Genomic DNA, 16,132 nt, shown 5'->3' with positions numbered 1-16,132 from the left:
CCTTTACTCTTATCTGATTGTGGGACTTCCATCACCCATCATATTACTTTGGGCTACCTGCTTTGACATATGTTTTTTGAAGTATAATTGACATACAACTTTATATTATCTTTTTATATATTACTACAGTTATTTTTTTCCTTAGAGCAACTTTTAGCTTCCAACTTAAATATAGCTTTTAGCTGAACATCCTTTTCTGTCATCATCTTTGTAATTAAGAGAGGTATATCTGTTGTTGGTCCATCTTGCTTTACACAAATTATTTAGATTTTTCATACAGACAGCTATCTGTATTCTTTCATGCTGTATGTAACAGCATTCCTATTGGTGGCTGCTGCTGCTAAGTCACTTCAGTTGTGTCCGACTCTGCGACTCCATAGACGGCAGCCCACCAGGCTCCACTGTCCCTGGGATTCTCCAGGCAAGAACACTGGAGTGGATTGCCATTTCCTTCTCCAGTGCGTGAAAGTGAAAAGTGAAAGTGAAGTCGCCCAGTCCTGTCAGACTCTTTGTGACCCCATGAACAGCAGCCTATCAGGCTTCTCCGTCCATGGGATTTTCCAGGGTGGAGTCACTGCCAACTAGTTAGGAGAGAGCTGATACATTATCATTACATTGTGATGCACTTCACACTGTTTTATTAGATTCTAGGGATACAGTAGTGAACAGATAGAAAACTCTGTACCTGTGGAATTTAAATTTGCATAGAAGGAATAAACAACTCAGTAAGTTCATTAAGTAGCGTGTTGAAGGGTGTTAAGTGCTTTGGAGAAAAGTAAAGCAAGAAAGGGTGATAGACTTCTCAAATGTGAGGATAGGATAGGTTGCAGTTTTATAGAATAGTAAAGGAAGGCCTTCCTGAGGTCTGTTTGATCAGAGACCCTGAAAGCGGTGAGGAAGCAAACTGGAACAGTCTGGAGTAAGAACGTTCCAGGAAGAAGGAAAAACAAGCTCAAGGGCCCTCTTGTCATGCATGATAGAGAAACAGCAAAGGGGCATAAAGGGGCTGGACTGGAGTGAGAAAAGGGAAACAGTGCTGCTAAATAAAGGAGTGGTAGATTTTGGAGGGGCTTGCAGGCCACTGTCAGCATTTTGGCATCTTGCCGTGTGGTGGGGCTGTATTAACAGTGTAGCTCAAGCTGCTGTACTGAGGCTAGACCGTAGCGGGTTCAGTAGAGTAGAGGGATAGCCACCTCTAAAAAGGCTGTTGTATAATAATAACCTAAGTGTGGCTCTGAAGGTAGTGAGAAGTGATCAGATGCTGGAGATTTTGAAGGTAGAACTAACAAGATTTTCTGACAGACTCACTGTGGATGTGTAGGAAACCAAGGCATCCAGGATAATATCGAAGTTTTTGTGCTGAGCATCTAGAAGGATATGGATATGGAAGAATGTAAGAGAGGTAGAGGGAGAAGCCTATGGCAGCCCACTCCAGTACTCTTGCCTGGAAAATCCCATGGACGGAAGAGCCTGGTGGGCTGCAGTCCATGGGGTTGCTGAGAGTCAGACACGACTGAGTGACTTCACTTTCACTTTTCACTTTCATGCATTGGAGAAGGAAATAGCAACCCACTCCAGTGTTCTTGCCTGGAGAATCTCAGGGACGGGGGAGCCTGGTGGGCTGCCGTCTATGGGGTCGCAGAGTTGGACATGACTGAAGCGACTTAGCAGCAGCAGCAAGAGGTATAGAATTGGGGGGAAGACAAAGGGTTCAATTTGATCATGTTACATCATTTGACTTTCGTTAGATATCTAAGTGAAGATATCAAATTGGATATACATGTCTGGAGTTCAGGAAAGTGGAATTTTTAAATTTGGAAGTTATCAGTGTATAAATGGTATTTTAAGCAATGCATGGAGGTCCACTCCTGAGTAAGTTTAGACGAAGAAGATCGAGGACTGAGCCCTGGGACTCAATCGATCAAAGGTTAGGAGAAGAGAAAGAACCAGCCAAAACACTGAGAAGGGGCAAACACAGGAGAGGAAAAAGAATGTCTTGTTTCTTCTTTTATTTTTGTTTAAATGTCCAAGAGTCCGTCCTTTTCTGAGAGTTCTTATCACTACAATATCATTTCTTCTTTCTTTGAAATTTTCAATGCTGATTGTTTTTGAAGTTTTCTTCTGTTCCTTGCATTATTTTTATTCTTAAAAGTGAAAGTCGCTCAGTCCTGTCCGACTTTTTGTGACCCCATGGACTATACATTCCATGGAATTCTCCAGGCCAGGATACTGGAGTGGGTAGCCTTTCCCTTCTCCAGGGGATGTTCCCAACCCAGGGAAAGAACCCAGGTCTCCCGCATTGCAGGGAGATTCTTTACCAGCGAAGCCACAAGGGAAGGCCAAGAATACTGGAGTGGGTAGCCTATCCCTTCTCCAGTGGATCTTCTCGACCCAGGAATCAAACCGGGGTGTCCTGCATTGCAGGCGGATACTTTACCAACTGAGCTATCAGGGAACACCCATTTTTATTTTTAGTTTCTTCTTTTCTGTTTGTTTAGGTCTGTGACATGCTTCTTGGAGACTTTCTTTTTGGAATAGCTGACTGTTCCTTTTTAAGAGAGAAGCACTAAAAGCTGATTGAAAGCTTTGTGTGCCTGAGTGGAGCTTGTCAACTGGAGCTTCAGGGTGTTGTGAACACATGGAGATTCCCATTTCCTGGTTTCCTAGTCTGCTCAGAGCTGTAAGCAAGGTTCCTAGGTTTCCTGGACTTGAGTGGCACAAGGCAGGGGTATGAGAATACAATACAGCACATGATACATTGTGGGGCGAGATTGGTATGGGCTAAAGGGAAGTCTGGAACAGAATTGATTGATAGGGAAAGAGATGTGAGCTAGGTCTTTGAGAATGAGATTTGATTTGGTGGAGAGCATATTTTAAGTTGGAAAAAGCTAAAATGAAGGTAAAGTTTTGAAGAGGTGACAGAGAAAGCTACTGAGGTTCTTTCAGTCTTTATTTAATTGTTATTGATTAGTCAGAACCATTATACTTTAAAGAAAAGTGCTATTAAGAAAATAGTTTTAAAAAAGTTGAACTAGCAGTATCATTTGTGTATTTGTTTTAAACTAAATACATTTTTTACTTTTCTTTTCAGTACAAATACAGAGACCTAACTGTACGTGAAACTGTTAACGTTATTAGTTTATACAAAGATCTCAAACCTGTATTGGATTCATATGGTGAGTTTATGTATAAAAATATCAAGTTGGAGTTTACTGTTTTTGTTAATAATCGTGGGTTTTCCATTTTCCTTTTAAATCTATTGTTTTTTTTCATTGTAGGACTGAGCCTTTACCTAAAAATGTGTTCGGGGGAGAGGAAATTACAAGATGTAATAATAACATCTTATATTTGTTTAGTTATTTTAAGTTTTAAAATACTACTCTAACAAAAGTGGTGCAAATTTAGACCTAGAAGTGATGTTATAGATAGTATAGTCCATCATTTCCAGAAATAGTATCCATAGTTGTGAAGAATGTTGTTTTAGGGGGTGGGGAGATGGAGGGGATTCTGTGGATAAGTTTGAATACTTACAGGTTAAACAAAATTAAATGGATTTCTTTGGAGCAAGATTTCTCAGAACCTTTAATATGTTTATGTATTTTGTCTCACCAAGAGGGGAGAGAAGATAATACATTGTTCAGTATATTCTAGAGTTAATTAGTGAACCGTTTTTTTCTCTCCAGAGCATCGCTTTGTATTCTTAGGAACACATTTTGTAAAATTATATTCTAGACTATTCTTTTCATTTTATAGATGAAGAAAACACTTAAAAACTGTTGTCCTTAATTCTGTAGAGTGTGTAGGTGATGGTTTGTGTCCACTTAATTGAGATGAAATGAAGTTGTGACTTAAGTAAGAAATGACAATATTTAGAGGTGTTTTTAATAGTCCCTTTGGCCCCACCAATCCTAACGTAATCTCTCCGACCCCGTCTCCGTGTAGACAGTGTGCCAGGGCTGAGGGAAACCGTGCTGCCTTGTGCCTGTAGTGAGGCCCCTGGCAGTGAGTGCAAGGAGCTGAAATTTGTAGCTGAGACTCGCTCTAAACTCCACTCACCCCAAGGGCTTTGTAAACAGGAGCCTGGTGGAGAGGTGGGAGGCAGCAGAGGGGGAATCGGTCCTGAATTTCCTGAACAGTCGTGAACCAGAAGTCCTCTCCCACACGAGGGCCCAGCTCTCCCTCCTGTCCACCTGCTGCACTGTGTATTTAGAGCTGCAAAAAACTCATCTTTCCAAAGTTAGAGTTACTTTTAACATGGCTTCTCTGGGGGAATAAAGTGACTAAGGCTAGAAAGTTATGGTAAGTGTGTAGTTTTTAATGAATACTGAAAGAATAGATGATCAAAATTGACAAAGACTGCAGCCTCATTGAACAAATCTTATATAGCTTTGTGTGACTGGACCAAGTCTAAACCATTAACATCAACATGCTTTTAGAGTAAATATCATCCTAGAATTTAATGGAGGAGTATTTTTAAAACACAAGATCAGAGTAAATTACCTCACAGGGTATAAGTGCCAATAGTAGATAAAAGAACTGAGGTCAACAGTATAGTTCTGTGTTCCTGTACTGTACATTATAGCCCTTTCCCATATAGTACAGGGTTAATTCCAAATTGTTGCAAATAATAGCTGTCCATGGAATACAGATTATGTACCCTAGTTATTCAATCAATTATAGATAGGAAAACTTGTGTGATGTGAGAAATGCTTGTATTAAAAGATGTCCATATTTGTGAAAATCTTTTTTCCTTTTTATTACTGTGAGATACTGCATTGGGATTGAAAATCATAGTGAGTGGGAGTGAACATCTGAGAAATCTAAAATTTAATGCTATTAAGGTTAATATTTGTGAAAGTGAAAGCATTAGTTGCTCAGTCGTGTCCCACTCTGCAACCCCATGGACTGTAGTCCACCAGGCTCCTCTGTCCATGGAAGTCTCCAGGCAAGAATACTGAAATGGGTAGCCATTCTCTTTTCCAGTTAACTTCCTGACCCAGGGATCGAACCCAGGTCTCCTGTATTGCAGGTGGATTCTTTATCATCTGAGCCCCCAGGGCAAAAATTAATAGTGATTTTTAAGTAATCTTATAATCATGTTGGTTGAAGACCCAGAGCTCTTATTTTTTGATACTATAGCATTCACATATATTTTCCCAAGTAATTCATAGTATCTTTACTCATTCAAAAGTTGATCCCATTAAGTGAATCAACAAAGGATAATTTGTTATTGGACAAAATGTTTGAACATTAGCAGGTTTGTCCCTTTCAAGAGTAATAATGCATTGTAGCCATTGTTTCGGAAAGAATAACTTACGTAAGAGTATCTGTCAAAATGCTTATTGATTAACTCAATATTCTTACCTTTCAGTTTTTAATGATGGCAGTTCCAGGGAACTAATGAACCTTACTGGAACAATTCCTGTGCCTTATAGAGGTAAATGTCTTCTGTGATTTATGTTTCTAGCATAGATGCATTTTAATTCATACTTAGTTGCCAAAGAATTGTAAGTAAATTAAGCTTGCTTTCTCATGACTTTCATGATGATATAGAAGCTTTAACTTCTAGTGGAAGTTCATTTGGCAGCAGGACCTAATATTTTCAGCTTCCTTACAAAGCTTCCTTCGCCACCACCTTCCTTACAACGATTTATCAACAAGTATGTGCCTAGGGGCACTAGAGATTTTTGTTTCAGAGAATCTTAGAACTAGAAAGGGATCTTGGCTGCCTCCTAGTTCAGCCTCCCATCCTGTTCAAACTTACCTGACAGTGGGAAGCTGTGTAATGTAGTGACTAAGAGAGAGGCTTTACAGTCAGGGCAGAGTAGGGTTTTAGTTCTTGCTTTGTGGTGCATGCTTAGTCACTTCAGTCATATCCGACTCTGCGACCCCATGGACCATGGCCTGCCAGGCTTCTCTGTCCATGGGATTCTCCAGGCAAGAATACTAGAGTGGGTTGCCATTTCCTTCTCCAGTGATAAAGTACAAAGTGAGTGAAGTCACTTGGTTGTGTCCAATTCTTTGTGACCCCATGAATGGTAGCCTCCCAGGCTCCTCTATCCATGGGATTCTCCAGGCAAAAGTACTGGAGTGGGGTGCCATTGCCTTCTCCAAGCTTTGTGGTAGTGGTCATCTGTGGCATTTGTATAATGGTCCTAACTCAAAGAATAATTAATTTATAATAATATATATTGTAAAGGACTTAGCTCAGAGACTGGTATATAATAAAGAGGTACCAAAATTAGCTATTATCTATGGTTGTAATGCTGATGAAGGATAATTACATCTCTTAGCCAGTCAGCCACCCTTTGCTAAAATACTTAAAGTGATAATGGAGCATTCAGCTTCATAAGCAGCTGTTCTGTTTTTGTTGGTTAATTGTTTCTTGTGACTAGATAAGGCCGGTGTCTCTGTAACCTACCCACTGATCTTATATAGTACCTGCTATGTTGTAGGGGTTAAGGGCTAGGGATACAAAGGTGGATAAAAGATGTACTGTCTCTGGAAGAAATACACAAATAGAGGAAATGGGGAATAGATAGATATTTATACTATTCTATAACTGCTATAGAATAATAAAATATGTGCTGTGAGATTATAGAGGAGAACAGGAACATATAGGAAGGTCATCCAAGAAATGATGTTCAAACCTAATATTAAGGGATGAGTCAGCCATTCAGAAGGAAAAAACACTTGAGCATCAGCATTTCATAGAGCAAGTATGAGTAAAATGCAGGATAGCTGACTTTCCCTTTACCCCAGGAAGTAAGCTCTGGTGAGGAAATAGGTATGAGTGAAAGTAGGAGGCAGAAAACTCTGGTTGACATAATTAAAAGCATTATTTTTTCTTCCAATTTTATTGAGATATAATTGATAATTGCATTGATAAGTTTAAGGTATACAGTGAAATGATTTTATTTCATACGTCAAGAAATGATTACCACATTAAGTTTAGTAAACATCCATCATCTCTTACAGATACAATTAGAGAAATAGAAAAAAAATATTTTTCTCTTGTGATGTGTACTCTCTTAACTTTCATATATAACATAAAGCAGTGTTCATGGTATTTATCATGTGGTACATTACGTTCCTTATCTTATAATCTGGAAGTTTGTACCTTTTGATACCTTCCTATAATTCACCCTTCCCCCCAGCCCTCACCTCTGATAACCACAAATCTGATCTCTTTTTCTATATTTGCTTATTTGTGCATGTATGAAGGATAACTCACAGATAACACTGCATTAGTTTTTGTTACACAACACAGTGATTTGATATTTCTGTGCATTTCAAAGTGATCATCATGATAAGTCTAGTTACCATCTGTCACCATACAAATCATTACATAATTATTGACTTTCCCCTCACTATACATTTCATACCCATGATTCATTTATTCTGCAGCTGGAAGTTTGTACCTCTTGATCTCCTTTCTCCCCTCTGGCAACTGCCTGTTTGTTCTTTGGATCTATGAATCTGTTTCTGTTTAGTGTTGTTTGTTCATTTGTTTTGTTTTTTCAATTCCACTTGTAAGTGAAGTCATACTTTATTTGTCTTTCTCTGTTTGACTTATTTCAGTTAACATAATACCCTCTGGGTCCATCCATGGTGTCACAGGTGGCAAGATTTCATTCTTTTTTATGGCTCAGTATTACTTCATTGTGTATCTGTATACCACATCTTTATCCATTCATCTATTAGTAGGTACTTAGGGTGCTTCCATATCTTGGCTATTGTAACTAATGTTCCAGCTTTCCAAATTAGTATTTTAATTTTCTTCAGATAAATACTCAGAAGTAGAATTGCCAAATCATATTTTTTTCTGTTTTTCTGTTTTTCATTTTTAAGGAATCTCCATACTGTTTTCCACAGTGGCTGCACCAGTTTATATTCCCACCAACAGTGCACAAAGGTTCCCTTTTTTATGTGCATTTTATCTAAACTAAACCTCTGTTCCCTCACCATTTTTTTATATGGCACAGTTCTTAAGCCTAATTCTGGAGAAAGCATCATTTTCACAAAGAAAAAGAATTCTAGGTGGTGGAAATAAAGTTATGTTTTATGTATTAAGATGTATCCTTTGGGAGGTGGGGGTCGGTTCATTGTAGAAGTACTTTTGAATAAAAAAATAAATCCAAAGTCCCATCACTGATTTTTTTCAAGTGAAATGTATGTATATATACTTTTATGAAGTAACACTCTTTCTAAGAAGGGGACATATATCTAAATTGTTAGGTGATTCAGATGATTGCTTGGGACATTGGGCTTTGAGCTTAGTAGGAAAAGTCTTTGATTTATGTTCAGTATATTAACTCTATTGGATCCTTTGAAACACAGTTCATTTTGACTATATGTAGGCAGATTTCTCAACTGAGAGAGATTCTATTTCATAAAGCAAAGAGAAGGAGATGACATCATTGATTCTGAAACTACCTCTGAAGAGCCATTCGATGGTCAGGCTGTGACCAGTAGTCAGCATCTGTTTGACATTTGGGTTAGGTCTTACACAGTCTGACTTTTGGCACGGGAGTTTCAAGTCCAGTGTATATCCCTTTCTGATAGAATGCCATTGTCTCTGGTCTTCCCAGGAAATTTTAGTAACTGAAGTCAAATAATAATGGCTTGAACCAAAAGATAATTTGTGAATAATGTTTACAGCAGTAAGCTCACACTGGTAGAGTAGTGATCAGTTAACTCCTTAATCCTGCTCTTGTATTTTACAAACTGAAAATTTGAGAAACTGATCTTAAACAGACTTTGAAGCATAAAATATTTGTTATGATTTTTTTTTTAAGTGTTGCTTAGTTGTAGCTCTTTCTTGCTTATCTACTAAACCATTAGAGTAACTGAAGTTTCTCTTTCTCTGTCAGGTAATACATACAATATTCCAATCTGCCTGTGGCTGCTGGACACATATCCGTATAATCCCCCTATTTGTTTCGTTAAGCCTACTAGCTCAATGACTATTAAAACAGGAAAGCATGTGGATGCTAATGGGAAGATATATCTTCCTTATCTACATGAGTGGAAGCACGTAAGTATTAATGGTGTTCTGTGAATTTGTTGTATTATATATTTTGTTTACTAGCATTTACTTTATGTTAACACTCAAGTAGGATTAAAGGAGGATAAATTCATGTAAGATCACTAATCACTGAGCTGGGTAATTGAAAAAGGCTCTTTGAAAGAAACATGTCTTGTATTTTTATAGAGCTTGGTACTTTACAGAATACGTGTAGTCACTATTTTGTTTGCTTGAGTTGAACCTTTAAGAGTAGATAGAATTCACATATGGGGAATACATTTTAAAAAGTAGTATTGTTTGGCATGTATTTGTGAAACCGCTCAAATCTCATTACTCAAAGTGTTCCAGTCAAGAAGTAATAGGAAGAAACTTTTGATGGTTTAGCTCTGACAATTTCTATCCAAAATATTGCTAGAAAAGCCAAACAAAGTAGAACCAACATCTGTGAAACGCGTTACAGAACTGTGAGACAATTAGGACTTGAAGGGCCAAGATCCTGTGAAGAAGGAAACTGCAAAAAGATGAATCAACTTTCTGCCAGTTTTCCCTAGGAGTATTTACTGATTCTTGGTGCAAGGTGAGAGGCTGAGAATCTGGGCAGAAGGCTTTAGCTAGAGGCAAAGAAGACTGCAAAGTTTCTGACAGTCTCCTAGAGCTCAAAAGACAACAGTTGTTGGTCTGTCTGCTAGGCACCCAGTATTTTAGGAGCCAAGAATTTAGGAGAAAAGGAAGCTACAAAGAAGTGAGCCAGATATAATCTGCATTTCCCACTCAAGACATATGCTGAATTCCTAAATTTCAAAGACACGATGTTAAAAAAGCCAAGCAGAGAGCCTCTGAAAAACACAGCCAAGTTCTCAGCAGTCTTAGGTTGTGGAAGCAGTAGGAGCTTGAAACCTTATCAAGGAGGATGAGTGAAGTCGCTCAGTCGTGTCCGACTCTTATATGACTCCATGGACTGTAGCCTACCAGGCTCCTCCATCCATGGGATTTTTCCAGGCAAGATACTGGAGTGGGTTGCCATTTCCTTCTCCAGGGGAACTTCCCGACCCAGGGATCAAACCCGGCTCTCCGGCGTTGCAGGCAGACACTTTACCGTCTGAGCCATAAGGGATAGGTAGACGTAAATACCCTAGATTCTTAAGTTGGCATGCTGGAGGAACACACCCTGTGAGTGAGAACTCAGAATGAGCTCTGTAAAACTCCAGCCTTGAATCAGCCTAGCCCCTGATTATATTAAGGTGATTTTCCACATTTATCTGCCAAGGATAAGATAGAGTGAACTTTGGCTGGAGGAAGATAGTATATAGAACCTGTGTAATTATTCATGAACAGTGTCAAGCATACAATTTAAAATTACCAAGTACATCAAGAGATAGGACATAGATAGAGTGGGGGGAAAAGACACTAGAAACAGGCACTGCCCTCAGGTAACCCAGTTATCAGACAGAGACTTGAAAATGATTATGACTGATGTGTTCAGGGTGGAGAACTATATTAGATATTAAAAAAATGAACCAAATAGAAATCTTAGAACTGAAAAATAGAAAAATAGAAATTTAAAAACTCAATAGATGGGTCAGTAGCAGATTGGACTCAGTGGAATAGAGAATGAACTGGCATATGAATACTTCATATTTTTAATGCTAGAGACCTAGAAACAAACCTTACAAAAGATGTACACATTATTACAGAGAAAATTTTCAATTTTATTGAAAGACACTAAAGAAGACTTAAGTCAAAAGAAAGAGAACCTTATTCATGGATTGGAAGACTCAGTATTATATAGACTCTTTAGTTTGTAGTATATTTACAAACTGAACTGTTTCCTAAGAGAAGCTTTTGTTTCTTTGTGTATTTGTTTCTTAATTTTGTGAACTTGATAAGCTGAATCTAAAATTTATATGGAAATTCAAAAGATTGAGAATAGCCAAGAAGAATGAGATGGAAAGGACTTGCCCTTTAGGTATCAAAGTGTTTTATAAAAAAATAGTAATTAAGATGGCTTGGAATTGTCAGAGAAGTATTCAAATGGATAGATGGAGCATAATAAATAACCGAGAAAAAAGATCCACTGTGCAGGCATATATTGGAGACACTGTAGACTAGATTCCAGACCATAGCAATAAGGCAAATATTGTAATAAAATGAGTCACATGAATTGCATGGTTTCCCAATGCATATAAAAGTTATGTTTACCCTGTACTGTAGTTTGTTAAATGTGCAGTAGTGTTAGGTCTAAAAAAACAATGTTTATACCTTAATTAAAAAAAAAATTATTGTATACTATAACAAACCATAATGGAATATGAAAAAGAATATGTATAATTGAATCACATTGCTGTACAGCAGAACTTAACAGAACAATGTAAATCAAGTATATTTCAAGAAAGTTTTTAAAAAATATTTTATTGTTAAAAAAATGTTAACTATTATCTGACAACACAGGGTTGCCACAAACCTTCAATTTGTAAAAATTGCAATATCTGGAAAACACAGTAAAGCTAAGCACAGTAAAAAAAAAAAAAAGTTATGCCTGAGTATAAACACCTAATGTATAACAGTGATGGTATAGAAGACCAGTGGGAATAAGATTAAGAACTTCAGTAGTGGAGTTGGGACAGATTCCTGTTTGTATTGTACACAAAAATTAATTTCAGGTAGATTGTGAAAAGCAGAAAAGTAAAACTTAATATAGGAGACTGCCTTCATGATCTCATAATAGGTGGGGGTTTTTTTTAAAGAAGATGCAAAACTTTTACTATAAAAGAAAAGACTAAATTTTACCTTGAGTTCATGCAAATTAAGAACTTCTGTTCATTAAACGCAAATTAAAAAGTGTGAAAAGACTAACCATAAACTGAAAGAGTATACTCATCACCTACAGTATAATATCCAGAACATAAAAATAACTTTTGGGAATCATAAAAAGAAGGAAGCCCAATAGAAAAATAGATGAAACTATTGGATAAGTATTTCACAAAAAATCCTAATGGCCAATCAATATATGGAAAGATTTTAATCCTGCTAGTAGAGAGGGAAATCTATAATAATTTTAAATCATGAGATACCATTACATGTCCATTAAATTTTCACTCCCAGTTGACCATACCAAGAGTTAGGATGTGGCACGCTGATGGAGGTTTACACGGCTGCTCGAGATCAGTTTGGCCTTACCTGTAAGCGCCTGTGCCCTGTGTCCCAGCAGTTCCACGCCTTGGTTCTACTTTTACACTAGAGCAGCGTTTCTCAGCCTCAGTGCTGTTGGCATTGTGCGCTGGGGGTTGGATAATTCTTTACTGTAGAAAGGCTGTCTATTACAGGATATAGAATCCCTGCCCGTTATCCACAAGATGCCAGTATCATGACACAGTTGTGACAACTATAAATGTCTCTAGACGTTTCTAGTATTCATTAGGAGGCTAAAATAGCACCCCCAGTTGAAAACCACTGCACAAGAGTAAACCTTGCACATATATACTTTAGGAAACATAGCAAGAATGTTCATGACAACATAAATAATCCACGTGACTGTTAGTGTAGAAGCATGAATAAAGAAGTTGTATATTCACTCAGTAGAATACCATACAGTGATCAAAATGAATTTATAATTATATTCTTGAACAAGAATGTATCTTACAAACATTGCTGAAATAAGTCTGAATAGAATACACAGTTTGATTTAATTCATATGAACTTCAGAAATTGGAAAAATTAAACATACTGTTTAGAGAATTGTTTATAAGATGTAGTATGTTTAAAGAAAGGAATGATTATCCACTAAGTCAGAGAAGTGGGTAACTATAGATAGATGGGAATACAGTCCAGAACTTATAAGTTACTGGCAATCTTCTGCTTCTTAACTTGGATGATGGCTACAAAAATATTTCCTTTATGGTTCCTCTTTAAAGTTACATTTGTTTTATACATTTATCTATGTATGATATATTCTGCAGATCTAACAAGACATAATGATAGCTAACTTTGGCATGGCATTCAAGGTTATATCATGGAAGATCCTGATTTTTAGCTACAGATTTTGTCCTTTAAAAAGCAGTTGGGAGTCATTTTAAATGTTTGAACAAGAGTAGGGTATTAAATACAGTGATTATCAGGTATAATATCTGAAGTGTACTAGATGAATACATTAATTAGCTTTCTGACTGAAAAATCACTAGCTGCTCTAAAACATTCTAGAGACTTAACACTGGAAATTTTTTGCCCACATAATAGTCCACTAGGAGTCTTCCTTGCTGGCAGCCAGCTTTCCTTCACTAGAGCTTCAGGCACCAGGCTCTTTCCAGTTTATTGTGCCACCATCTGCCAGGGCTTCAGAGTCCTCTGCATCAAGGAAGACAAGCAAAGAGGGACTAGTGAAGGACTGCCTTCCTTATGCACCTTGGCTTAGAAGTTAAATCTCTTCTGCTTATGGTCTGTTAGAAAATCTAGTTGCAAGAGAGACTAGAAAATGCAGTTACTGCATAAACAACTGATTCTCAGCAACAACCTTATATTAGGGGCGAGGAACATGAACTTCTATAGACAGTCCTCTCAATCATAGCAAATAAGTAAAACTAGAAGCCACACAGAAGGCTATTGCAGTAATCTAGCATGATGCAGGGGAGAAGGTGATGGCACCCCACTCCAATACTCTAGCCTGGAAAATCCCATGGGCGGAGGAGCCTGGTGGGCTACAGTCCATGGGGTTGCTGGGGGTCGGACACGACTGAGCGACTTCATTTTCATTTTTCACTTTCATGCATTGGAGAAGGAAATGGCAACCCACTCCAGTGTTCTTGCCTGGAGAATCCCAGGGATGGGGGAGCCTGGTGGGCTGCTGTCTATGGGGTCGCACAGAGTCGGACTCGACTGAAGCGACTTAGCAGCAGCAGCAGCAGCATGATGCAGAGGATGAATGAGGGCTGCTGTCATTTATCTTGCTCTTACCAATTGCTTATTAATCTTAATTCTGAGCATATATACTGCTTGGAATGTAAAATTAACCTTTTTATTGCTTTCTGGAAAAGCAAACAAACAGGGATAGGGAAGGAAGCAGTTTTGTTCTTTGCAGGTTTTCAATAGGCAAGCAATTTTATAAAGATATGTTTCAGTTGACCTTTACGCATTTGAGCTAAAATAAACTAATATCTTGCCATTTTTTTAGTATCCTTATTATTTTGAATTAGTCATTTGTCATTCTGAAATATTAATGACCTGTTGCTTTATAATAGGCCTGGAAGTAGATGTAAAACAATTCCTTTTCCTTCCTTCAAAAACTAACGTGAAAGGAATGGTATGATAAAGAATTAAAATAAAACTTGTCTTGACAAAATGATGGTTATGAGACTGTATAAACGAAGTCGTTACTCATACTACAACATGAGTGAGCCTTTGAAATTAATACGCTACATTAACAAAATCAGACACATATTCCATTTACATGAAATATTCAAAGTAGGCAATCCATTGACAAAATAGATTAGTGGTTACCAGGGGCTGGAGGGAGGGGGAAATTGGAAGGGATCATTAATAGGTACAGATTTCTTCTAAGGATGATGGAAGTGTTCTGAATTAGATAGTGATGATGGGGGAAAAAAACCCACTGAACTGTATACCTTTAGATGGTAAATTTTATGCTATATCTCAGTTTTTAAGTTGCATGATTTTAAAATCATTTTATGAGTTAGTTGGGAGTTTTCTTGGACTAAAAGTAAGAGATTAAATTTTGTGGTTCTCAATAGCAACCCCACACACACACCAGCCATGATCTCTAGCCCACTCTCTTCAGTGCTACACAGATACTTTACATGCTTGCTCCCGGCCTCAGTGTGTAAGTTCACAAACATACATAAGAAAGATAATGGAATAGTGAGAATCAGTAAGTTTGCATAAGAAGCTTTCTGAAATGTTATCTGTTGTCATTGACCATATTTGGGACAGAAGTAAACAAAATTGATGCTTAGGAAAGTTGAAAACAGCTAGTAAATTCTTCTGTTAGGAGAAGGGAAAATTATGAAGATGGTTTGCTGATCAAGATTGTTGAGTAATCCTTCAGAACTTGATGAACTCATGAATAAAGTATATGAGATGAGCTACACACAAAATATAGTAAGGGGTGGAAACGGGATCATCAGATAAGCCAGTTTGAACAACTTTGCCTAGCATGGTGAAAATGAAGTCGCTAACTTGTGTCCGACTCTTTGCGACCCCGTGGACTGTAGCCCACCAGGCTCCTCCGTCCATAAAATTCTCCAGGCAAGAATACTGGACTATGGTATTAGAAGGAAAGATCCTTTAACAATTTGTATCTTCTGTAGAACAATCTAGTAATTTTTAAAATGGAGTCTACCTATAATTTAAGAAATTCCAATACTATCTTTAATAAAAATTAGTTGAACATGTGTTTTCAAAGGCCTTAAATAATATTTGTGACTAGTGCTTATTTCTTTTCCTAAATTTGTACCAGAATCCTTAATTTGTCCTTTGGATATATAATAAATTTTGGTTAGCTGTATGGTGTCACATGAAGAACAGTACTATCTGAATTTTGCAGTATAGTGCTTTTGCTAGTGCTGGTTTTCTATACATGAAACAGCAGCCTTGCTACACATAAATAGTAAGAAATCACATAGCTCTCTGTTAGTTAAATGTAATTTTCACGTTTGGAGTCCTACAAAGAAAATTGTGGAGCTAAGTTGAAAACAGATAACTAGCCAGACATTTCCTGTTTACCAAAAATTAAATCTGAAAACTGCGTTAAATTTGTTTTCCATTTTTAGCCACAGTCAGACTTGTTGGGGCTTATTCAAGTCATGATTGTGGTGTTTGGAGATGAGCCTCCTGTCTTCTCTCGTCCTACTGTTTCAGCATCCTATCCTCCATACCAGGCAACAGGGCCACCAAATAGTAAGTAGAATTGAGATTTGATTTTTAAACTCACATAAACAAAAGAAAACAGAAAATCTTGTAAAAGAGCTTTTTGTAATGACTTCCCTTTGCTTTTTTAGCTTATCAAGTTAGTGGATTTTTTGGAGGTGTTCTGAAGCCCCACATCTGCATGTACAGATTCCCAACAAAGACTGGCATTTGGGCTTTCGTTTGTGG

General features: G+C 37.5%; 1 protein-coding gene across 1 annotated transcript in view; it reads left to right on the top strand.

The window, feature by feature from the left end:
• TSG101 (tumor susceptibility 101) overlaps positions 1 to 16,132 on the top strand; it is a 42,856-nt gene that overhangs the window by 2,077 nt on the left and 24,647 nt on the right. Inside the window, exons 2-5 of the mRNA XM_068978429.1 lie at positions 3,092 to 3,176; positions 5,372 to 5,437; positions 8,874 to 9,037; positions 15,808 to 15,934. Of these exons, the coding sequence (XP_068834530.1) occupies positions 3,092 to 3,176; positions 5,372 to 5,437; positions 8,874 to 9,037; positions 15,808 to 15,934 (442 nt within the window). The remainder of the gene's footprint in view (positions 1 to 3,091; positions 3,177 to 5,371; positions 5,438 to 8,873; positions 9,038 to 15,807; positions 15,935 to 16,132) is intronic.

The sequence above is a fragment of the Capricornis sumatraensis genome, chromosome 8 (assembly GCF_032405125.1).
Source record: "Capricornis sumatraensis isolate serow.1 chromosome 8, serow.2, whole genome shotgun sequence".
In the NCBI taxonomy this organism is placed as follows: domain Eukaryota; kingdom Metazoa; phylum Chordata; class Mammalia; order Artiodactyla; family Bovidae; genus Capricornis; species Capricornis sumatraensis.
Note: the sequence above shows the minus strand (reverse complement) of the source record. Positions and strands in the feature narration are given on the sequence as shown.